At 39.1% G+C, this 24,599-nt stretch overlaps 1 protein-coding gene across 2 annotated transcripts in view; it reads left to right on the plus strand.

Moving 5' to 3' along the window:
* The first annotated feature begins 3,629 nt into the window (after positions 1–3,629).
* IRAK3 (interleukin 1 receptor associated kinase 3) overlaps positions 3,630–24,599 on the plus strand; it is a 56,031-nt gene continuing 35,061 nt past the window's right edge. Inside the window, exons 1-5 of one of the 2 annotated variants that reach the window (XM_074325455.2) lie at positions 3,630–3,918; positions 16,664–16,723; positions 21,484–21,548; positions 22,184–22,238; positions 23,298–23,449. In XM_074325455.2, coding sequence (XP_074181556.1) covers positions 3,771–3,918; positions 16,664–16,723; positions 21,484–21,548; positions 22,184–22,238; positions 23,298–23,449 — 480 coding nt within the window. In that variant the 5' untranslated portion in view covers positions 3,630–3,770. Of the gene's footprint in view, positions 3,919–16,663; positions 16,847–21,483; positions 21,549–22,183; positions 22,239–23,297; positions 23,450–24,599 lie in introns of both variants that reach the window. The other variant, XM_019732439.3, reaches the window with a different exon arrangement.

A 24,599-nucleotide genomic window follows, 5' to 3' on the forward strand; every position in this document is an offset into this window, starting at 1 on the left:
TACAAGGTTGGACAATTATGTTCATGAACTCATCCTAGAAAAAGTGCTACATACCTCACTGCTGAATATCACTATGGTCACCTTTGAAGTACTCCCCTTGGGAAGCTATGCACCGACACCAGTGCCTACTCCACCCTTCAAAGCAATTTTGGAACTCTTTTTCTGGAATGGCCATAAGGGCTGTCATCATATTACCCTTGATGCTCTGAATGTCATCAAATGTCTTCCTTTCAATATTTCCTTTATCTTCTTTCTTTTGTCTCACTGGGGGCCAGATCAGGTGAGTAGGGAGGGTATTCCAATACAATTATTTGTTTACTGGCTAAAAACTCCCTCACAAACAGTGCCGTGTGAGCTGGTGCATTGTCGTGATGCAAGAGCCATGAATTGTTATTGAAAAGTTCAAGTCGTCTAACCATTACACGCAGCCTTTTCAGCACTTCCAAATAGTAAGTTGGTTAACTGTTTGTCCAGTTGGCACAAATTCATGATGAGTAATCCCTCTGATATCAAAAAAGGTTAGCAACATCATCGCAACAAGTTTGCGAACTTAATTGTCACACCTCGTATATGGCAGTCCTAAGTAGTGGTTTTAGAGGCTCAACACTGGTCCAGATTACCAAGGGAGTGGGTGTAGACAGAGAGAAGAATCATGGACTGAGCCCTGGGGCACTCCAACCTTAAGAGTTAAGGGAGAAGAGGAGGGACACCAAAGAAAGCTGAAGAGTGCCTAGTGAAGTAAGTGAAAATGTAAGAGATTGTAGAAGACAAATGAAGAAAGTGTCCAAGAAGGAGGTAGTGATCAACTTGTCAAAAACTACTGACAGGTCAAATAAAATGAGGATATTACATTTAGCAATGATGGGAACACAGGTGACTCTGAAGACAGCAATTTCAGTGGTGTCAGGTAGGAGGGGTGGTTCTAACTAGAGTGGGTTTAAGAGAAGAGGAGAAAAATTGGAGACTGTAAGAATATTCAACACTTTACTACAAAAGGGAGCTAAGAAATTGGGTGGTTGATAGAAGGGGGAAGTGGTATCAAAGAAGTTTTTTTTTGTTTTAAGGTGAGAAGAAATAACATCACATTTGTATAGTTATCGAATTGATCAGTAAAGAGTGAGAAATTGATGAGAGTGCCAAGAGCAAGGAGAACAGCTGCCATTGATATCTTTGAGTAGGGGACAGGAAATACGATCCAGTGCACAAGTGAAGAGATTAGGTTTAGATTGGAGCCTAGATAATACAGCTAAGGAATAGCGGGCAGTGTTACGTTGGTACAGACGCTGGTAGGTAGGTCAACACGGTAGTGAGATTCTGTGGAAGTTTTCTCCTGAAGCATCAGTATTCTCAATAAACATTCTAATGGTCATCAGCAGAGCATGAAGATTGGGGAGAAGAGGATGGGAATTGAGGAGAAAAGAGAAGGCATAAAACAGTTGTCAAGGAGAACAAAAGAGTAAATGGACTAAAGGCACATAGTGTAACTGCCTGGCAGCATAAAGGACCCACTTGAGAGTCATGGCTTTGATTTTAAATTAGTCAAATTAACAAGATTTTGTTTTTTTCACTCCAGCTACACTCAAGTGTATGGGTGCAGAGCCCCAAATTGGAAATTTGGATTTAATCAGGATGGTAGATTTGTCAAGACAGTTCAACAAAGTGAGAGATGAGCAGGAGAATGAGCAGATGCAAGGGAGGGATTATAATAGAGTCTGGACTTTATAGATAAGGAGACAAGTGAGGACATCAAGAGGGTGGGACCAGAGATGAGGTGCCAAGATTTTGGATTTGGTATCTTGGAGAGGCAGGGTGATTGTTGAGGTCAGAGTACTAGAGGGAATCCACTGCAAATACAGGAGGTGTGGTAGGAGAGTGGATTCATAATATAAAACAGAAAGTATGGATGAGGTGCAGTTATTGATAATGACAAGTTCCAGGGGATGATCCTGGGCATGAGTGATTGAAATAGGGTGGAGGATAAGATCACTGGAGGACAGGAGTTAAGGTACTGAGAGTCCAGGGGATTGCAAAGATCATCTATTCTACATATATTGTTAATCACCAAGAATTAAGACAGGATTAGTATCGAAAAGAATTATAGTAAGAAGGAGCTACATAGTCTAAAATTGAGGAGAAGGAACTGAGGTGGAGGGGGAGCAGAGAATGACAGCAACAGCGAAGTGTAGTGAGTGACACAGGGTGATGACATAGAATTCAACACTCAGAGGCAGTTTTAGGGAATAGGGAGAGAGCATGGTCTGGCACTAACTACCAACACTGAAAATACAAGAGATTTCACATAATCTATATAGAGTTCATATAATCTGGCTTTCACATAAAATTCTGGCTTCTTTGTAAATCAGAAAAATCTGGTCTTGCTGACTGCTTCACTCTCCCATAATGATTTCCTGGCTGCTGTATCTGACCTTGGTTCCTCTGTCCTAGCAATTCAAAAGCTACCTATTATTACTTAATCGTATCTTGCCTCCATTTCTCACTTTATTCAGGTAATCCCTTTGAGAGGTATAGAGCTTCTTAAGCGTGTACAGATTGACACTAAAATCTTAGCCATTTGAACAAAGGGATATAGAAACTCTTGCCCAAACAGTATTGCCTTTACCAATTGTCAAATATATGTTGTGGAATACTTTAGCTGAGAACAACTGGGAAATTCCGGAAGAGCACTAAATGATAGCATACCATCACGGTTGATCTCTAGGGGGCGTCATTCCCAAAGACTACAAATTTGAAGTTTCAAATAGGTGTTGATGTTTTTCAGTGAATAGTCACTGTACAGCCTTCCAGGCTTTAAGGTTGGGATTTTTCTCACCACTTTCAAAGCATCTCCTCTTTTTTATCAGAACATCTGTTTCATGCCTGCGGGGGGTGGATATTACAGCATACACGGTAGAAGATTTCAAAACAATGGCCAGTTTTACCTAACCTCCATGTTGAAAGCAAAATGAAGAAGGAAAAGGTGGTCTAACAATGTTTCATCAGTAAATCCCAGAGAGAAGAGAACACAGTAAAACCAAATAGCAGTATGTAGAATGGGCAGCAGCTTCGTGAAGAAAATGACCACAATTTTATTTTGCTTTGTTCTCTCGTGTTCATCTTTTCCATTAGTCACTTCATACATGCACATGTATCTGTTTAAATCCAGTAGAAGTTGGAAGGAAAATATGCCAAAACGTTTAGAGTGGTTGTTGGTTGTCTTTGGCTGAGTGGGGCTATGAGTGATTATTTTCTTCTTAATTTTTCTGTTTTTTTCCAAGTGTTCCTTAATGTATTGGGTTTCTGACCAAAATAAAACGAAATAAACTTTTTAAAGAAGTAATGGCAGCTTTCATGTCCATCCACTCCAAGACACGGTCAGGCCAGGGCAGGCAGGCAGAGGGGGTGGCAGACTCTCCATTAGTTCTGCATCTGGTCTTTCTCCAGCTCTCACTCGTTGCTTTGTGTCGTCAGTCACGTCCCAATGCCAGAGGAATGAAAGGACTGCCCCAAATTTAAAGCCAACGTGAAGGAATCAGCGAGGCAGGGAGACCCCAAGGCAAGGCTGGGCGTCCCCGTGGACATCTCTGGGGAGTGGTGCTTTGCGTCATGCGGGGCCCGCCCCTTCCAGGGCCTCGGCTCGGCGTGTTCTGCCGTCTTGGCCCCGGTCGTGGAAGCAGGATTTCCGCGGTTGTGTAACGGCACCTCGCGGGCGCGCAGAGACCGGGGCTCCGCATCCCGCCTCCGCCGGGCCCCTGGTCTCCGGCAACCGAGCCATGGCCTGGGCGGCGGCGGCGGGGAACTGCGGGGCCAGCGGCGCGCTCTCGGTACACACGCTCCTGTTCGATCTGCCGCCCGCACTGCTGGGCCAGGTCTGCGCAGTCCTGGACAGCTGCGACGGCGCGCTGGGCTGGCGCGGCCTGGGTGAGTGCGGTCGGCGACGGCGGGCGCGGCCCGGCGAGGGGTGGTGGGGGCCTCCGCGCGCACGCTCTGTCCGACCTGCAGCCCGCGCGGCCGGGCAGCTCTGCGCGGTCCCGGACAGCGGGGAGCGCGCACCCCAGCGGCGCGCCCCCCGGGGGATTCCCGCGGGCTAACTGCCCTTTCCTTGTTTTGGGAAGGACACAAAACTCTCAGAGAGCCTCCCAGGAGCCCTCCCTTCTCTTTCAAAGAAACTTTGGTTAGCGCTGGAAGATAAAGTGAGAGGATGCTTGGGCAAAAGTTACCCTACGTAGTAAAACCATCTAATGTTTATCAATTATTTCTGCCTTCCCTGGTTCAGAGTATTTAAAATCCGAAAGGCGATGTGATATCTTGTCATTGCTAAATTACCCTAGAATATAATTTTCATATTATAACATTTTTATAACTTTAATATTTATCCTTTGGTGTTTTCAGTGCACTCCCAAGTGCCCACCTTAACTAAATTTTGGGTGAAATGCTGAAGTAAAATACTATTTGTATTTAACGTGGCTCCCAGTTTTCTTAATTAAATGTATCATAGTCATCCAATTTGATGGAATGAAGATCTATGCTAGAGAATGGCTTTTTGTTTCAATCCAAAGTTGGCGTCAGAATTCCATTGTATGCAGTCATTGGAAGGTTGTGCAACTGCTTGTTGGAAGTGTTGAGTGTGATCACCAGAAATGATTCAGACAGAAATCTTTGTCATGTTAAGTACAGGCGTTTTGGGTGAGATTTGATACTCCATGATGCCACATTGAATTTTAGTTGAAAATAAACACAATTGTGTCAAAACAACTTAGCCTTAATTCTCTGAAATAGCTATTTATCTTACCAAGAATAGCAGAAGACCTATGAGGAAAGTTTTGTTTGTTGTTAAATATGGTCACACTTTCTGGAATGTGGCGTTTGGCTTCTAGTTATATAAAAATTGTTTATATAAGCCCTATAATTTTAAAATTATGACCCTTAAGTAAAACCCTCAGAAAAGGATACTTGAGTCTTTGATTTCTGGAAAACATAGAGATTTCCAGGATGCATTTGAGGGATAAGATCCCTCCCACACCTGATCTTTTTGAAATGGATAATGGCATTGGCAGTTTTCGCACCCATTGGTTTCCCTCCATTTGTGAGAGAAAATGTTTTTAGCCTAGTCTATTGGGTAGCAAATGGGACCGGGGAGGTATAAATGAGTGAAGCAGGTTGGTGGACACTTTGAAAATGGGAGAAGATATGTCTCATCTAAAAGGGGCAGTTACGTAGTATGCAGTTACATAGTACTCAGTTCCGTGTCACTGTTGCTTTACAGGAAGTTTAGCCCAGTGTTCCTGAATCTCTTCTCCCTTCTCCTCTACCCTCCCCTCCTGTCCCCTCCTGTCCCCTCCTGTCCCCTCCTTTCCTATCCCCTCCCCTGCTCTCTCTCTCTCCCCATTGCAATCCAGATACTCATACTTTACATGGGTTGTTACATATAACCCTTCCAATTGCCCTGTGAGACAGGTGCTATTATCATCACCAATGTTTTAACAGGTGAGGAAACTGTGGTGCAGATGAGTTAAGTAATTTGCCCAAATTGGCACAGCTAGAGCCAGTACTTGAGCCATGGCAGTCTGGATCTAGGGCCTGTGCCCTTACCTACAGCCCCTCTATACTTCCCACTTCCTAACCATGATTTCCTCAGAGTTACAAGTACTGCTGTGCTCTGTCTGCTACATCTTACAGCCTCCCTAAGGTACAGCCATTTCTGCCATGACAACGATTCAGTGAGCCATTTAAAACATGCAGCCCCATTTTCCTAGTTATGGAAATAATTGAAGGCCACCCAAAAGAGAACAAGCAAAGGCTGTTCATTCAAAGCAAGGGAGTCAGCCACCATTACTTGCATTTGACAAAGACACAAAGGCAGGCAGAAGAGTAGAAAAGCTTTATAGTGGAAAAAAGAGGCAGCTTCAGGTATGCCCTGGTTGTAGGCTATTGGCATGAGAAAACTGTAGAAGGGCTAACTAAAAGTGGGGGATTCTGTGTGATTGTTCAGGGGTGCATATTTGGCTTTCTCCAGTTGGCCCTAAGTTGGAAGCAGGGGCAAAAATTAGGGAAGCCGTCAGATATTAATCAAGTTCAGACCGTTTGGGGCCGATTGTTACAGTGGTTATTATTGAAATTTGTTACTGGTTGTTACAGATATTAATTTGACTTCCTGGACTAGTTACTATAGATAGTAGATTGGCTCCCTGGGCTAGTTTCTACAGATAGTAATTTGACTTCCCAGACCAGTTCTTGTAGATGGTAGGTTGGCTTCCTGGGCTGGCTGATGCACGTTATGGGCCAGAATTCCATTTTTACATATAGTCTGGCCATTGCCATTTGCATATTTATCTTCTCATTGGGGAAGAATGTAAAATGTCTACTTCTTGATTCTCCAGCTACAGTTCATTGTGCAAAGGGTTGTGCCTAATGACTGCTTGGGCCACATAGCTCTGAAAGGAGACCTGGAACACCCCAGCTGCTTCCTGAATTGTTGGCTCAGCAAGAAGGGAAGGTTAGCTCAGTTCAGGGTAGTTGAGGGCAACTGCCTGTGTTAAATATGCTGAGTTTCTCTGTTGGCGTCGTGAAAGGAGAAAGAGGGGAAGAGATACCGAAAAGAAAGACTTGACCTCAGAAAGAGGAGGAGAGGGTGTGAGAGCACAGAATCAAGGAGATAGTCCCCTTTATGCTCAGACAGCTGAGCCTGAAGATACGGAAGGACCCAAATTCCATATCAAACACAACTGTAATAGTAATAGGTGAGAGTCTCTCTAGCTGATCATGATCATGATTCTTGATGGTGGTGAATACGGTATCAGCCCGTATTTACAAAGGCGGCTCCAACAATGACAGATCATATGGCAGCCTATATGATATGATCAGTGTGTATACAATAAGGTAGAAGACTGGTTGTTCACAAACTGGAATCACCTGTGCCCAGGCAAAGGCCCAGGCCCCACATCTGGAGCTGTTGATAGAGTAAATCTGCACAGAGGGGCCAACACCTTTCTGTTTTTTACCAAGCTCTACAGGTGAGTCTGATGTAGAGCCTGGTTTGGGGGCCACTGCTTAGTCCAAATTCTTTTCTTTAATAGTATCTTACTGTAATAGTTATTTTACCACACTCTTTCACTACTCCACTAATTCTTTGTATCTTTAAACAAATTCTACATTGATCTTCAAATCATTTTTATCAATATTGTTATTAAAAACAGTTTAATCACAAGGTACTATGTTCTCCGTTTGATGTTGATCGTTTTATGACTTTATAATGAAAGTAGGAGCTTAAGCCGCAAAGTGGCATTTAAATTAAATTGTTTGGAGCAGTTCACACTGTAAGCTCTCAACTTTTATGCTGCACTGAGAAGGAAACTCTTTTGACAGATACTATGTAATGGATTGTATTCAATTTTCTTCCCCTTAAGAAAGAGAAGAAAATTATAGAAATTATTAATCACTTTAATACAAATTAAATGAAAAATCCCATTAAATGTATATTTGACTATTTAATAAAGATTTAAAATAGTAGTAGTAATAATAATAATAATAATGGCTGTCATCTACTGAGTGCTTCCTATTTGTCATACACTCTGTGCTAAGCACTTTACATGGATTTTCTCATTTATTTATCCCCAAAATTCTATGACGTCAGTACTCTTACAAATTCCATCTTCTAGACAGTGAAACTGACTCTCAGAGAATTTAAGTAACTTACCTCAAAGTAACTTACCTCAGTAAATCGCAGATTAGGATTCTAACCAGATGGTCAGACTCCAGAGCCTATGTTGTTGTTTTTTAAAAAAATGTTTAACTACACTTTATTATTTAGAACAATTTTAAATTACAGAAGTATTTAGAAGATAGTACAAAGAGTTCCTCTATACTCTGTAACTTTCCCACATACTCCGCACTCGTTTTCCCGTTATTGACATCTTACATTAGTATGGTACGTTTGTTACAATATTGACACATTTTTATTAAATAAAGTCCATTCTTTGAGATGTCCTTCATGTTTACCTATTGTCACTTATCTCTTCCAGGATCCCATCCAGGATACCACATTATATTTAGTCATCATGTATCCTTCAGCTCTTCTTGCCTGTGATAGCTTCTCAGACTTTTCTAATTTGTGGTGACTTTGACCGTTTTGAGGTGTACTGGTCAGTACTGGTTTACTAGTTTGTAGAATGTCCCTTGACTGAGATTTTTCTGATATTTTTCTCATGATTAGACTGAGGTTATGGATTTTAGGGAAGGTAGACTACAGAGGTAAAGGACTATTTTCATTACATCACATCAGGTGTACATGATGTCACTGTTGACTTACCACTGTCGATGTTAATCATAGCTGAGGTAGCGTCTGTCAGGTTTCTACACTTTAAATTACTCTTTCCCTCCCCTCTTTCCATGTTATCTACACTCTCTGGAAGGAAGTTACTATGTGCAGCCCACACTTAAGGAATATAGAGTTATGCTTCCCCTCCCTGAGTGCAGTAGAGCTTATGTTCTTTTGACCGCCATGTTATTTCTACCATCTTACAATGTTCTGTTTGGATCTCACTTCTACTCTAAGTTACTGCCCATTTTTCTGTTCTCCTTTACGGTAAAATTCCTCAAAGGGGCTATTTATGCTCCATTTTATCCATTCTCCCTTGAACCTACTCCAATGAGGTTTTCACCCACCACTGCTCCACTGAAATTCCTCTCGGCCAAGGTCACTGTGGCTAAATCCAATGGTCAGTTCTCAGTCTTCATCGTATTTGATGCAGTTGACCACTCCTTCCCCCTTGAAGCACTTTCCTGACTTCTAGAACATTACACTCTCTTCATGTTCTTCTCTTCTTGCAATTTCCTCTTCACCTCTCTGATCTCTTCGAGTGCCTCTAGGATTGCCCCCATGGACCCCTTTTCTTCTGTTTATCTACTATGCCCAGTCTTGTTAATTCCATCTATGTGTTAATAACTCCAAATTTTCTAGCCTGGGTCTCTCTCTGGCACTATCCATCTACTTGCCTGTTTGACAGACAACACCAACTCAATATGCTCCCCTCCCCAAAAGTTTTTCCACATCCCAGTTGATGGCAGTCCCATCCTTCATTTGTTCAGGCCAAAAATATTCGTCTTCTGTGACTTCTTGCTTTCGCAAACCACATCCTGTCTCTCAGTAAATGCTGTTGACTCTGCCTTCAGGATCTATCTAACCACAGCCACCACTGCCACCACAGCCACCCTAGTACAAACCACCATCAGATCCCACCTGGATAATTTTAGCAGTCTCCCGTCTGGGCTCCCTGCTACTGCCCTTGCTCTTTTCCAGTCTCTTTTCAACACCGCAGTCCATGAGTAAAGTATGCATGGAAAGTATATTGTATCATTATCCTATCCAGAACCTTTCAGTCACTTCCTATCTCACAGTAAATGCCAAAGCCATACATCGCTTTTCTCACTTCCTTCTTGTTTGCTTGACTTTAGCCAGTGACATTTGTCTCCTTGGACGTGCAAGGAAGTTTTTTCTTGCAGGTAATCTTGAGGCTTACTTCCTCACGTCCTTCATGTTTTTTATTAACTGTTACCTACCCTGACCACTCCTTTAAAATCGACACCCCTACGCTATATTACGCCCCTTTCCTGCTTTATTTTTCTCCACGTCACTTAACCATTCCCCACACATTTTATCTATCTTTGTTTATTTGTTTATTGTCCATCTGGATATAAGCTTCATATCCAGGGAGGGCAGGGAATTTTTGTTTGCTTGTTTTCTGCTTGTTCCTCTAGCATCTAAAATTGTACGCGGCTCAAAGTAGGTATTCAGTAAATATCTGTTGATTGAGTGAATTAATGAATGAACAGATGTCTGTGAAACATCCAAAACCCTCATGGTCAGAATTCTAGGCAAAGCATTGTACAAGATACAACGTCATGGTCCCTGCTTGTAAGGCTTTTCCAATTTAATGTAGGCAACAGAGCTATACAGATGCTATAAAAAAGTTAACAAGGGACAGTAGCGTGGGGAAATAGTACTGGTCATTACCAGGGTATGGAATTACACAGCTTTGAGTTCCAGACTGAAACATTGGTGTTGGGGGTGAACTGTTCTTAAATTCTTTGTTAGAGGTAGTTAGGTCCTCACCTGGGTCTGGGATTGAGAGAGCAGGGCAGGTGAGGGAATACCTGAAAAATCACTCACACCCCTTCCTATTTATGGAATATGAGTCCTACAGAGGTATGGGTGACAAGTACGCATACGCCTAAGTACGGATAAGCATTATTTCTTGGAAAATTTCTTAGTGGATATTGATGCTATAGTGTGGCAAAAGGAGTTGAACTAACTTTCACTTTTGAAATTTGTTTTAGTTTTTTGGGAATTTAAAATATCTTCAATCTTAAATGCTCTTTTTTTTTCAAAAATGCCTAATTTCTTGGCATTTGTAAGAAGAAAGAAGAGAGGCATATTTTCTTGTCCCCATTATGTTATCTCAAAACAAATTTTGTGAGACTGAAATTTTCATTTCCTAAGGGTTTTAGCATGTGGTTAAATGCAAATAAAAAGATTCCAAATAGGGGTGTCTTGCGTTATTCTAAAAAACCCCTTCAGACACATATTTGCATATGGAGCGTGATTTCTGCAGCTGAATTCCCCAGCGGTTTACACTACCTAGAGTCCTGCCTCTCAAAACAGAGCCTCTGAGCACCTTTGAACGTTGAAAGATTATTAAGCAATCCGTATCGTCAGATAAACTAATCTATGAACTCAGGTCGACTTTTTGGCTTACATTTTGCCAAGATGCCTTTCAAGCAAAAGATTTGCCTTCCATAAAGTAGTTTTAAACAATGCTTTGTTACAACATATTTTTCTTAATTTATCTTTTCATGTAGAATGCTCTTAACTTTAACAACACAGTCCAGTCAGTCATTGAGAAGCTTACTCTTTCTTTGCTTAGTTCTGTGAATAAACAAAGTTCTGTGTTCTGGAAGGGAAAAAATTAGGAAGGCTAAGAGAAAACTATGACTATTGGGGAATTGAGATCAAGAGTGTGCCTCCTTTTGCATCAAATTGAAGCTATTATTTTATAGAATTTGATCTAAATCAATTACACATTGTATGGATGCTAACAATACTCTTTAGTGGTGTTTCTATTCAGAATGCATCATCACTGGAGAAAAACGATTCAGGTTGTGCGGTGAGTCACCAGTTAGAGAAAGAGAAAACACATTTCATTTCTAGTCCTGTGAGCGATGGGGCGTGCAGTATCCATTTTAACTCAACCCAATCAGTTTCACACCATGAACTATTACCATTAGAAAAGTGCCTTAACCTGACGTAGCTTTGCTTAGAGCTAGTGCAGACTCAGAACCCTTTGCCCTGGTCAGCGTTAGGGAAGTAAAAACCCCAGCTCTTTTGGCAACTGTTTATTCACCCTCCAGCTAAATCTCAGAAATGTGCTCAAGGGAGAGCACCGTACATTAGCAATTTCTCAGCCACAGAGAGCACTGAATCATGGCTTGTTGCACTTTTAAAAGGGAAATTCAGAAATTAAAAAAAAGCAAAACAAACACGGGGAATCAAATTATGTGGGAAATGGACATCCCCTAGGGGTTGAAAAGTTAACTCCAAATTTCCTTGGTACTTATGAACCATTCCCTTCCTACTGTGAGAATTGTGAGCTATAAAATGTTTATACCTTTTTATGTGCAAATATTGGATCTTCCAAAAAGTAAAGCTTCCATTTTTATATCACCTTCTCAGAAATCTTAGATTGGCCCAACTACCTGCACAGTAAAATTTCGCTTCTTGTGCTAACAACAAACACTCAGGGCCCCTCTCTGCCATTCAGCAAATAAGTAATGTGCTAAGCGCATTCCTGCAAAGGCAACTTGGAGACTTCCTGGAGCTGTTCACCTTTTCTTCAACATGAGCTCTCTGCCCTAAGCATGCTGGTCTCCTCTGCCCCCTCCTGTCCTTTTCTTCATTTCTGGAACAATTCCCCATTTGATAGGCTCCTCCCTCTTCCTCAGCCTACTTAAACCTGCCCCAGACCACCCATTGCAAAGCCTGCTGATGTCCCATCACCTTGATGCTCCTTCTCTGGCTGTGGTAGCTCGTAAGGACATCATGTTTCTTCATCCCTGTTAAATTATGTGCATGTCTTATCCCAAAGATTCAAAGAGTAGAGGGAACGGTTTTATCTAGAAAGAGGGAGGGAGGGAGGGAAGGAAGGAAGGGAGGGAGGGAGGGAGGGAGGGAGGGAGGGAGGGAGGGAGGGAGGGAGGGAAAGAAAGAAAGAAAGAAAGAAAGAAAGAAAGAAAGAAAGAAAGAAAGAAAGAAAGAAAGAAAGAAAGAAAGAAAGAAAGAAAGAAAATCCTGTTGTATGTTACATAAATATTAATTATTCATTTTTATGGTACATTATGTTTAGTACTCTATAAATATTAGCCAATTAATGTATTAATAGAAAAAGTAGAAACCGAAACTTTCCCTTTACTGACATTTGCTATTTAGCATTGCCTCACTGGAATGTTGATTTTGAAACTAAGAAGTATTTTAAAGACTGGAGGGGTTTTAAAGTCAGTGCTCATATAATGAGCAGGTCAGGGAAGGGCAACCAAATTTACTACATGTTTTGGGAAGCTTTGCTTCAAAAGACATTTACTAGTGAGAAGTTTGAGATTGCTCAGCGAGGCTGTGTCTGGCCTGCACTTGTACCATAGGTCAATGGCAGAGCCACTACCAACCCAACATGTCTTGACTGGCAGCTTTTTTCCTTAGAATACAGTAGACTCCACGAGGCTCAGAGTTCATCCTTTTGTCTTGTTTTCAAACTGAAATTCCTTAAGAATTGGCCTCTCTTTAAAAAGACTCAGTAGTTTTAAACTTGGCTCAGGCTCCAGAAACCACTCCTCTGGGAAGCCTCCCACGATACCCCATCTTCAGTGTGGGACCCCTTTTCATGCTCCACTCACAATGGATGTCTGCAATTACTATACTGCTGCCTCACAGTATATACTCAACAAGTGTTTGAACTACACTGATTTGCAGTATTTCCTCCAAGAACTTTTAGAAATAGTTAATGTTTATGAAAAAGGTGCCTCACCTAAATAGGCAGATTATATCATCAAAAAGAAATACATTAGAGTTACCATGTCTTGTAAATGTTTTTGCTCTGAAGGTCCCCCCCCTTTTTTTTTTTTTTAGTGATAAGTTATCTAAAACATATGAGTATATATATACGAGTATGTACCACATCTTCTTTACCCAATTATCTATCGAAGGACATTTCGGTTGTTTCCATGTCTTGACCAATGTGAATCGTGCTGCAATGAACATAGGGGTACATATAGCTTTACGAATAAATGTTATCAAATTTTGGGGGTATATACTCAGAAGAGGGATTTCTGGGTCATATGGTAACTCTATTCTAATTTTTTTGAGGAACCTCCATACTGTTTTTCATAGTGACTGTACCAATTTAAATTCCCACCAGCAGTGTATGAGGGTTCCTTTTTCATATGTTGGCATTTGGATAGTCTTTGTCCCTTTATGAGACATCATATCCTCAAAGAGATGAAGAATGAATATACTCTTGCCAGAGCTTAAAACATGAAGGACAAAGACATTTCAACTTAATGATGTCAGACCTTTTATTGTAGCTGTTTTTACCCCTATGGCTTAAGTAAGCATACTTTCAAATTGAATGCCTCAACTTTATTCTCCCTTGTTTGTTATGGACTCAGAAAAGCTGCCACTCCCTTTCACTCTCTTCTGGCATAAGATGTGACTGAAATAACAGAAAATTCAAGATAAAACCATGTGTAGTAGTCAGGATAGACTAAGTAACAAACACCACCAAAATCTCAGCGGTTAACATAGCAGAGGTTTATTTCTTGCTCATGGTAAAATCACTGAGAGTCCAGGACAGCTGACCTCCATGTGGTGGCCCAGCATCTCAGGCTGCCTTGCTCTTGAGGCACCCCCATATCAACATGTGCTTCTGCCATTGCTGTGGCAGGAATGGGAGCCTAGTGAAGTGGACCGTGGCTCTTCACTTTCTGGCTGGAAGAAACACATAAGTATAACTAACCTTAAAGGGCAGGAAAACCTAATCCTCTCTGACGGGTAGAGGACCGCAAATATTGATGGGTGCTAGTACTGTCTACCAAGTCAAGTTTGGGCTCACAGAAAGAGGGGCAGTAATGGTCTCATATTGTGATCTCTGCCAAAATTGAAGCATTTACTTATGTCAACAGGAATATAAAGTGGAAGGAAACTGAATAGTCCAGGAAATCTTTGCAGGACAGAAAATGTAGGGGGTGGGGTGCCATATAAAGCAGAAGATGTTTGCCTGTCTGATGTCTTGTTTCAATTGCACGAAAATTGGATAGCAGCTCGTAAGAATGAAAAATAAATAAATAAATAAATAAATAAATAAATAAATAAATAAAGAGTTTGGTGTCTGCAACAGACTGAACAGGAGATAGTTCCCTAGGGTTTATTGCTCTTTTCAGATCTGAGCACCTGTTCGTCTTTTAAAAAAACATCAGCTTTTGGACAGTGTCATTGGTGGATAGGTGAATTTTTTAGTGAGGTTGCCATGGCTATGGCTGGAGGTTAGCTTCCAAATTTGTGTGTGGCAGAGGGAGAGGAGACTGATTCCCGTTCCTGATTATTGCTGATGTGTTGGGGGTCCCCACAACCACTCTCAGGTGACAGTGGGGTTTTATACATAGACCTGAGTCTGGCTTCCTACATTTTTCAGACTGGAGGGTAAAGGCCTGAGACAATGCTGCCATCACCATCACTAGCTCCAAAGAATGTTGCTCATTTTAGTGCGTGGCTAATCTGGGGGTATTGTTCCAAGCACAAGAAAGCCACGCTTCTATCTGGCCTGTGTTATCTTTCTCCCTCATTTGTCTTAAAATACACTTTAAAAGGTGGGAGATATGCAGAATGGCAGTATAATTTTTTATCTGAAGAATCGTATTGACTCAGGGCACCATAAAAAGTCATTTAATTTCAGGACAGCTTTAAGATATTTATGTTTATACCATAAATAAGTCATAAACACTGTTATTGAACAATTAAAAGCCTAGTATCCCAATAGAACACCTCCTTGATCCTATCCAGATACTAGCTTTTAAGTGATTAAAATGTTCCGCAGCAAGATAGCATAGAACAAAAATTTAAAACAGCTTTCCGTAAAAACTTCAACCAACGAACCTCACTGTATTACAGATGAGTAACCACACTGAAGGGAGTGAGGAAAAACTCCCCTAAGCAACTCTGGAAAGCAGGCTTTTACTGGAACACTTGTAGGCTGAGGACGAAACGAATGGTACAAAAATGTTGTAATTTGGTTAGTTCGTGTGTTTCTCACAGGGGTATGGGTTTGCAATTCTGAAAGTACGTCCTGTACATGGTAGAATTGAACAAACGTAAATATATTTTATTTAGACGAGAGCAAAATTTCTCCCTGTTCAAGAATGAAATTATAAATGAAGAAAGATGAAAAAGTACCATACGGTGTTGACCTGGAATCAGAGATATTGAAATAAAATCGTGGTTTTTTAATAGGCATACAGACAGAAATGTAGATATGTGGATTAGTGCACATACAATATTTCCTAGCTATATCTGTCTGGAGGACTTAGAAGCAATGGAACCCTGGCAAAAATAAGCACATCTGGCACCTAGATCCTGCCTTCTAAACTCCATTATCCAATAAACGGAACAAGGTCTCCTTGGAAAAGTAATTAATTACAGGGCTGGGGCAGGGGAAATACAAAATGGGCCTATAGCATCTTGGCAGCCAGAAAATAAGGAAGTCTCCCCAGAATGATGGGGCTTGTCAAAAGAACACAGGAGCCAACCTAAGTGGACAAATCTGGAACAATGTTAGCAACAAAATTAATAATAATAGCATTGGATTTTAACTTACAGAATTAAATAAATATCCGCAAGTCCATACTAATGTAAATACTTAAATTAATTAAACAAATGGGGAAGAAGGGATAGCACTTTCATAAAGAAGAATTACAGTTAGTGAACATAGAAGGAGAGAGGAAAAATAGAAAGCCACCATTGCGCAAACCCCACAGTAATAATTATGATAAACAAAATTCATGGATAGAGGCAAAGATTTGTGGGCAAAATCTGAAGAGAAGCAGGATATTGCCATAGTCTCAAAGTATCTCCCCCAACAAAGTTATTAATTATAAAGGAAAACTCATTTCATAGTGGAGGAACCTTGCAGACACCACCTTCACCAAGCAATCAAGAGTAATATCACCATTGATAAGACACTTGATACTGTCTTATATTACACACCGAGAAGGATGCAATAGCATTTCACTGTCCTGAAAGGCAAGGAATATCAGATTGGAGGAGATTAAGAAATCACAACTAATTGCAATGCGGGAAACTGAATGGGATATTAGAAGAAAGAAACGACAGTGGAAAAACTGGTGAAATTAAAATAAGGTCTGCAGTTTAGTCATCATTGGTTCTGATAATTGTATTGTGGCTATATAAGATGTTAACATTAGGGGAAGTTGAGTGAGGAGTATATGTTAAAATTAATTCACAATAAAAAATTGTCAACAAAATTAAATAAAACACATAAGGTGCACCAAAACAAGTATTCCAATAAAATAAACTGTTCTTTGGTTCTTCCTTTTGCAATTTCCACAGCGGAGCGACTTGCAAGCAGCTGGCTGGACGTCCGTCACATTGAAAAATATGTAGACCAAGGTAAAAGCGGAACAAGAGAAATACTTTGGTCCTGGGCTCAAAAAAACAAGACCATCGGTGACCTTTTACAGATTCTCCAGGAGATGGGGCATCATCGAGTTATCCATTTAATTGCAAACCATGGTAAACACTGAATTTTACAATGTGGCTCTTGGTTTATTTTATAGGAAATTGTAATTTGTAAATGTAAATATTGCATTTTATCCAAGATATTGACAGATCTTTCTATATGCCGCTGATTCCTTACTTGTGGCTTTTATGAAGGGGTCCATACAGCTTCCCATTTTTAGTTTATTTATTATTTTTTTGGTGACTCTTTATTACCTAACTTATACAAGACATTCCTTTCTACCACATTATAGTTTAGGGTTTAAAAAAAAATTTTTTCACCCACAAACTACAGTCTTTTAAATGTTACATTCTTAGCTAAGCGAATCAGCTCTCTTGATCCAAAACTCTAAAACTCTTTGACTTATAAACATAGTCAGAATCACAATATGAGTAAAATATAGATAATGCTATAATTTGTTTTATCGTATGATTAGAAATTTAAAATACGATTGGATTTCCCCCCTGTATTTTAATGCAAATGATACCTCCAGAATAACCCTGGGCTTTCTCTTTTATTCACACTGCTCTTTTTATCCCGTGGTCTCTAACTCTGCCCTGTCTGTTTACCATCCACTCCATGGTGGCCTAATTCATCCCTCTGTCTTGTTTGTTTCTCCTGTTATGTCATGCCTTACATTTAGAGTAGCCTGAGAAGTAAAGCTCATGAAGTTTTGTCCATTCAATCTTGGTCAATAAAATAATCTCCGAATGTCACCTGTTCTGTTATTTCACTTTACATTTATTCACTTCAACAAGAATGATCTTGAGTGATCTTGGGTCTTACGTTATAGACTCAGGGCTCTCAGGTTGGAAACTCTTTTGAATCAACATCCTTATTCTTTGCCTTTTTCATTCGGGCATATTTTTAGTTCTGTATATTTGCGCACATGCTCTTTGATAATATACTTAGTACACTTGAGCCTCTACCTTATTACCCAAAGAAGCTTTGCACAGACAGAGAAATCCTGAGAGATTTGTACCAGAAAACTGTAGGTGGCTTCAGATTGACTTATATTTTGTTGGTTTTCCATGTTAATGGAATGTTAGACAGTTTCCAGTAGGCTTCCACCATGATATTATCTGTAGAACTTGGCTAATCCCTTCTGTCTTTTGCACACTATTTCTTCTCTTAGTTTTATACAGCACAATGCTTCACTATGAAGCTGACCGATCAAGTCAAACGCAATGAGTCCCTGGGAACCATAAATTCAATGCCTTTTCATTATCTGAGCCTTTTTCAGCCGCTGAAACCACCCACACGACTTACTGTTCACAATATAAATTCACACCATTTTGATAGGACACATGGGTATGTTTTATACTTCAGTGTTCTGGAATAGATTTCAGGGCATCTTTCACTCTCTATGTTGTTTGTTTATGCAACAGAAAATGATCTGGACTGGGAGTAGACAAAAATTCCACATTCTTGGCTGACTCCTCGTCTGTTGCACATGCAAAATTGATTTCATTTTTTAAAATGGGAGATTAACGGAGTGGTGAAAAGACAATTATTTACTGCCTTAGTACCAGGAGATAGGTAGATCTGAGATGAAGAGGAGGATAGCGATTTGCTCGAGTCCTTTGCTGAGGAAATAGCATTACTTAATTGCAATTTATTGAGTGGATGCTTTGAATTATCTTGAAAATGTTAAATGTATCGCCTGTAAAAAACAGCATTGTGTTGATTTATTGGAAACATTAAGTGTGACCTGCTGAACAGATAGATGTCTCCTATGATAGCTACTTACTGATTTAGGAGTTGGAGCTCCTAATTGAAAATGCATAAAAATATTTCATTTTTCTTTGTTGCTCCCATGGACAGAGTTATTAGTTATCCAAAAAAGTATCCATTTTTGCCTACCTTTTCTTAAAATTGTTCAGTTTGGTGGGATTGTTTTCATTTTAGAGAAATTTTTTTACCTTTCATTTGCCAACCTCCGGACACCACTTTGTAGACTTGGATTTTCTTACAAGCCCTACTGAGAAATGCCTTGTGTTTCCTTCTAGTCATTATTTCTGTAATTCTGGTGGCTGCCACTAGGTAGTTTCTTCACATCCTTGAAACCTTCCCTTAGATACCAGGACATAACCAAGTTGTTCAAGAAACCAGAATCCTTACTTTGCTGTCATTGTTTTTTTTTAGGAAAACCCAACACTTTATTGTGAATCTTCAAAAGCATCCAAACTTGGGTGCTGTCATCCTATTTCTGGCTTGCATGTCCTTACCTACCACATTTTGCATTTATATTTCAGTGATCAGCAATTGCTTTTTAGTTTTGACATGAAATCCATAGCTTTCCACTGGCTTCTTAGGAGACCCGTTTGAATCTTCCATTTTATATGACAATGAAGTATTGTCCTCTCTTTTTATGAGCAACGAAAGGACAATGACTTTTAGTGTCCTTTCAGCCCCCAAACTTAACTTTTGTTCTATACAACATTATCTTATTCAGGATGTTTCTTTCTTTTTCTTGCCTAATTTTTGGCTAGAATTTCTAGTTTAATGTTGACTAGAGGTGGCAAGACCAGGTATTTTTGTTTTTTTCTTATTCCTTATCTAAAGGGGAAAACATTTAGTCTTTCACAATTATGTATGATGTTATCTGTGGGCTTTTCGCAGATGCCCTTTATCGAATTAAGGAAATTCTCTTCTATTCCAATGGTTGTTACCCTGATAGGTTATAGGATTTTACAAGTTTTGTTCTTCATTCTATTAATATGTTGTATTCCACTGATTGATTTTCAGATTATTAAGCCAATATTAGATTTCCCACTTGATCATGTTATGTAATCCTTATATGTTTCTGGATTTGGTTTGCTGATATTTTGTTAAGGATTTTTGCATTTATACATAAGGGATATTGGTCTGTAGTTTTTCTTGTTATGTTTTGTCTGGCATTGGTATTAGGAAAATATTGGCCACATAGAATGATTTGGGAATTGTTACCTCCTCTTCTATTTTGGAAGAATTTGTCAAGAACTGGTATTAAATCTTCTTTAATGGTAGAATTCACCTATGAAGCCATCCAGACCTGTACTTTTCTTTGTGGGAAGTTTTAAAATATTAATTTAATCTCTTTTCTTGTAATAGGTCCATTTAGATAGTTCATTTCTTCTTGAGTTAGTTTCAGTAATTTGTTTTTCCAGAAATCTGTTTATGCCATCTAAGTTAGCTATTTTTTTTTACATGTAGTTGTTCATAGTATTCCATTATAATTCTTTTTATTTTGGCAAGGTTGATAGTTATGTCTCCGCTTTTGTTTTTGGTTTTAGTAACTTGAGCCTTCCTTTTTTCTTGGTCAGTTTAACTTAAGGATTGTCAATTTTGTGATATTTTCAAAGAATCCACTTTGGTTTCATTGATTTTGTTTTTCTTTTGTTTTTCTAGCCTTTGTTTCATTTATTTCCATGCTAACCTTAATTCTTTTCTTCCTTCTGCTTCCTTCAGTTTAGTTTATTCTTCTTTTTCTAGTTCCTTAAGGTGTAAGTTTAGGTTATTGATTTGAGACATTTCTTCTGTTTTAAGGTAGGCATTTACAGCTATAAATTTCCCTTTAAGCAGTGCTTTTGCTGCATTCCATAAGTTTTGAAATGTTGTGTTTTGATTTTCATTTATCTCAAAGTATCCTCTAATTTCCCTTGTGATTTCTTACTTGATCCATTGGTTATTTATGAGTGTGTTGTTTAATTTCCATGTATTTGTGGATTTCCCAAATTTCCTCCTGTTACTGATTTCTACCTTAATTCTGGTGTGGTCAGAGAAAATGCTTTGAGGGATTTCAACCCTTCCAAATTACTGAGGCTCATTTTATTACCTAACATATGGTCTATTTTGGAGCATATTCAATGTGCACTTGTGAACTATATTCTTCTGTTTTGGGATGGAATGTTCTATAGGTGTCTATTAGGTCTAATAGGTTTATAACGTTCAAGGATATTTGTTATCAGTTGATTGTGTTTTGTTGCCAGTCTTCTAAGCAAAATAATTTAAGAAATACTAGAACACAATCTAAGAAAAATTAGAGGATAAAATAAGAAGTTTTTAAAGTCTGGATCAAAATGTCGGAAGTGACTGAAAAATATTTCAGGGTTTTAGTCTTTTGTAGGAATCTTTTGGACCTAGACTACCTCAGTTCAGACAGAACTATAACAGACAGAAGTTATAGTCTACAATTTGGGAGGGGTGGTAGGTGTTTGTGGTAGATACACACACACATACACACACACACACACACACACACACACACACACACACATATACTTCTAATACCTTATGGCACAAGATGGGATAAAAAATAAACTAACCCAGAGAGATATAATCCCATAATTGTAAAAAGTTTTAAAATATGTGTGCAAAAAGATAACAATATTACTTTTTCCTTTCAATTTTCTACTTCATACTTTAATATTTTTAATAATGTGTAATAATAATTTAAGATTAAGTGAACCAAAGTATGCTTGTATAATATTTGATCATTAGAAAGCTATTCACACGTATAAATTTGTAACTATTCAATGGGAATGAAACTGAGCTTTAGAAATGAACATTACTATCAAGGCATTTATTTTCACAGTCTAAGAAAGGAAAAAAAAAGTTTGTTAGAAACAGCAAATGGTTTTGTATCTAGTTTCCCTTATTTCTCTTTCAGGAGCAGTCTTGAATCCTTCAGAGCGAAGTCATCAGGGAGATGGATTTCCAAACATATTCTCCAAGGTAGAGTATATATGCATAGATAATCATCTTAGAACTCTGTTGCATATATAATTGAGCATAAGGAATGAAATTATGAGACAGAAAAATGCTGGACTTGCAGGTACATTTTTTTAAAGTAGAAAAGCCTTAACTCTCTCATTATTCTTTCGTTAGTTGGAGATGCAGAAAATTAGAGACATGTAAATGTTTGGAGTTAAGAGTTTTTTCCTTTTAGTGATCTGTCAGAGATGAGACTTAGAATTACTAAGAGTGCTGTGAGTTATGCATTTGTCTTAACTCAGCTTTTAATTTTCCTGTTCTAGTTGGTGTTTTGCATGTTGCTGTTAGTTTTTATTAAAGCAAATTAGCAGTGATCATTTTTATAGCAATAGCAGTCACTTAAAATTGACTGTAACTGACTATGACATTGATACTTAAGTTTTTACAGTTGATCTGGAAGCCTTAAATATATATGGCAATGAATACTGTTGAATACAATAAAATAAAACAACTTTGCTTTCTACTAGCTTTTCTCCAAATTAGATTTCACTCCATTGAACTGTATAGTCCCAGCGGGAGCTTTGGATTTCTGTTGAGGTTATGTTCTTTCTAGACTTATGAAGTGCAATCACTGTAATATGTATTTCTTCTCTTAGGGAACAGCCAAAGTCACAGTGGATAATGTTCTTATTCCTGAACATAATAAAAAAGGTAAAAAATACCTTTAACACTCTAACTTCTTTTTAAATCATGCTTTCCTTTAAGTGAATTCAGAGGGAGAAATACCCAACAACTGTCCATTAATATGCAGATTCAGAATAAAATTTTCATATATATTGAAATATGTCTGATTTTGACTGACACAGTTCTGATGGATGATATGTTTTTGTTATATTCACAATCCATTGGCCAATGAAGAACTTAATTGTGTTCTCCTCACTTAGGGGTATTTCTTATTTTCTATTACTGAAATTTGATATTTTTATGTGTCAGGCAAACATTTAAAAAATTATGTTGGGTTTTATATTGTTTTAGAAATTTGCATATCACTTGGCAGAGATCTTTAGAGATGTTTGTAGAGCAGTTCTGAAAGCCACTATGAAAATCCATTTGTTTTCCAGGTCCACTTTCCTACTTTATTAGTAGGGAAAATAGTTTAGTTCCACCTGGGAATCATTCAGATAAACTTTAATGGCTATTAAGGCTGCCTTTCGTAATCTCTGCCGCTATGTGGTTCAGAAGAGAATAGCAAAGTTTTGGTTATTTAAGGTTTAACAATAAAGTCTCAATCAAACATTGAATGTGGAAAAATAGACAAAGTTAGGCTCTGATAAGAGAATTTGGCTCATGCAACATGTTTCCATCAGTCATGCTTAGAGAAAGTTTTTCAGTCATAACAAGATTTTCACTAATGTAGTTTTTTATTTTTAACTGGTTTTAGGTTCATAGTTCTAATGACTAACAAATAGAATCTTGGAAAAGTTTCCCAACTAAGCTCTTTGGCTGATCTCTTTGGAAAGGCGATAGAATCATAGTGCTATTATTCATATAACTAAAAAGCCATTTGCTCTGTGGAATGGTGGGAGCCAGACCTGAGTAGATGTGCACAGAGCACGTGATGGGCTTCAGTTTGGTGCCTGGGCCTTACCTGACTGACTTTCCACTGGGTTCTGATGTGTTTCTAATACGAAAGTCCTATCTTTATAATGGTGGCATTGATTCTTAAAAAGAGAAAAGGTAACTTATCTTCTCCCTACTTTCCTTCCTAAGGAATGTTGCTTAAATCCTCTATCAGCTTTGAAAATGTCATAGAAGGAACCAAAAACTTCCACAAAGACTTCCTAATTGGAGAAGGGGAGATTTTTGAAGTATACAGAGCGGAGATCCAAAATGGAACATATGCCGTTAAAGTATTGAAACAGGTATGGAAAGAATTACTACTACAGGATATCAATTCCATTTATTTGCTCATATTTCATATTACAATGTGTCATTTTTCATCACCATTTAAAAGAGGTATATTTGAAAATAAAATTTCATACATGGAAATAAGATATATGACCTCAGGTGAGTAGAGAAATGAATGCCTGTCTTGCAGGAATGTGGAAGTTTAATTCTTCCCATCCCCAGATGTATTGCATGAGGAAGACTTTTCTGAAAAGCCTTGCTTAAAATGGTCAGAGTGCGCTGGGCTGTTCCAGTTGTCATGGATTTTTTTAGGATGGACAGTGCCCTCTCTAGGCAACTTCACAAGCTAAGCCACAGATTGGCATTCCATGCAACTTTATAAATTGCCTTCTATCATAGTTCAGGAGGGTGAAAAAGAGGAGGCTTCAAATAGGAGCAGCAAGGTAATGATCAGAGTAGGAGATTAGGAGACAGCTGAGAGACTGCAGCCAGTGAAGCAGAAAGGGTATCAAGGGATCTAACTCAGGAATCAGGAAGAGACAGGTACACACCACACACCCAAAAAAGCTGCTCATGTTCTTCCCTGTCAATCAACAGTCAGTAAACATTTTCTGAACTCCTTCTATGTGCTGGGCACTGAGCTTGCAAAGAGGAATAAGGCCATAGTTCCATCTGTAAGGAGTTCATAATCTTATGGGGGAAACAGCCAACTAAGGAAAAGATTAAATGGCAGTGTGAGAAGTACTGTAGCGGAGGTTTGTCCAAAAGGTCATGGGAGCACATAAAATATAGCGAGAGGAGAGGCGCATCCAGCACCCAGAAGAGTTCCTGGCACAGAAGAACCACTCAATAAACATTTCTGCAATAAACAAATGGAAAAGTAGATGAAAGGAAATGACCTTTCAGCTGGATTTTGAAGGATGAGTGGAATTTTGGCAGGCAGCGAGGGAGGGGAAGTATCTTCGGGGGTGGAATAAATAGTGGGTGCAAAGGCCTAGGGGCCCAGGCATGGAAGCCTGCATCTTACGCGTGAGTAACACATCACTCGGTGGAGCAGAGTTTACTGTGAGGGTCAGAAGGCAGTGGCTGATGATGATACTGGAAAGACAGGGTAAGTCCATGGATGGTTTTGAACAGGGCGAGTGAAAAGACTAGATTTGTGTT

This window comes from Rhinolophus sinicus, chromosome 1 (assembly GCF_057876585.1).
Source record: "Rhinolophus sinicus isolate RSI-liver-muscle chromosome 1, RSI-T2T, whole genome shotgun sequence".
In the NCBI taxonomy this organism is placed as follows: Eukaryota; Metazoa; Chordata; class Mammalia; order Chiroptera; family Rhinolophidae; genus Rhinolophus; species Rhinolophus sinicus.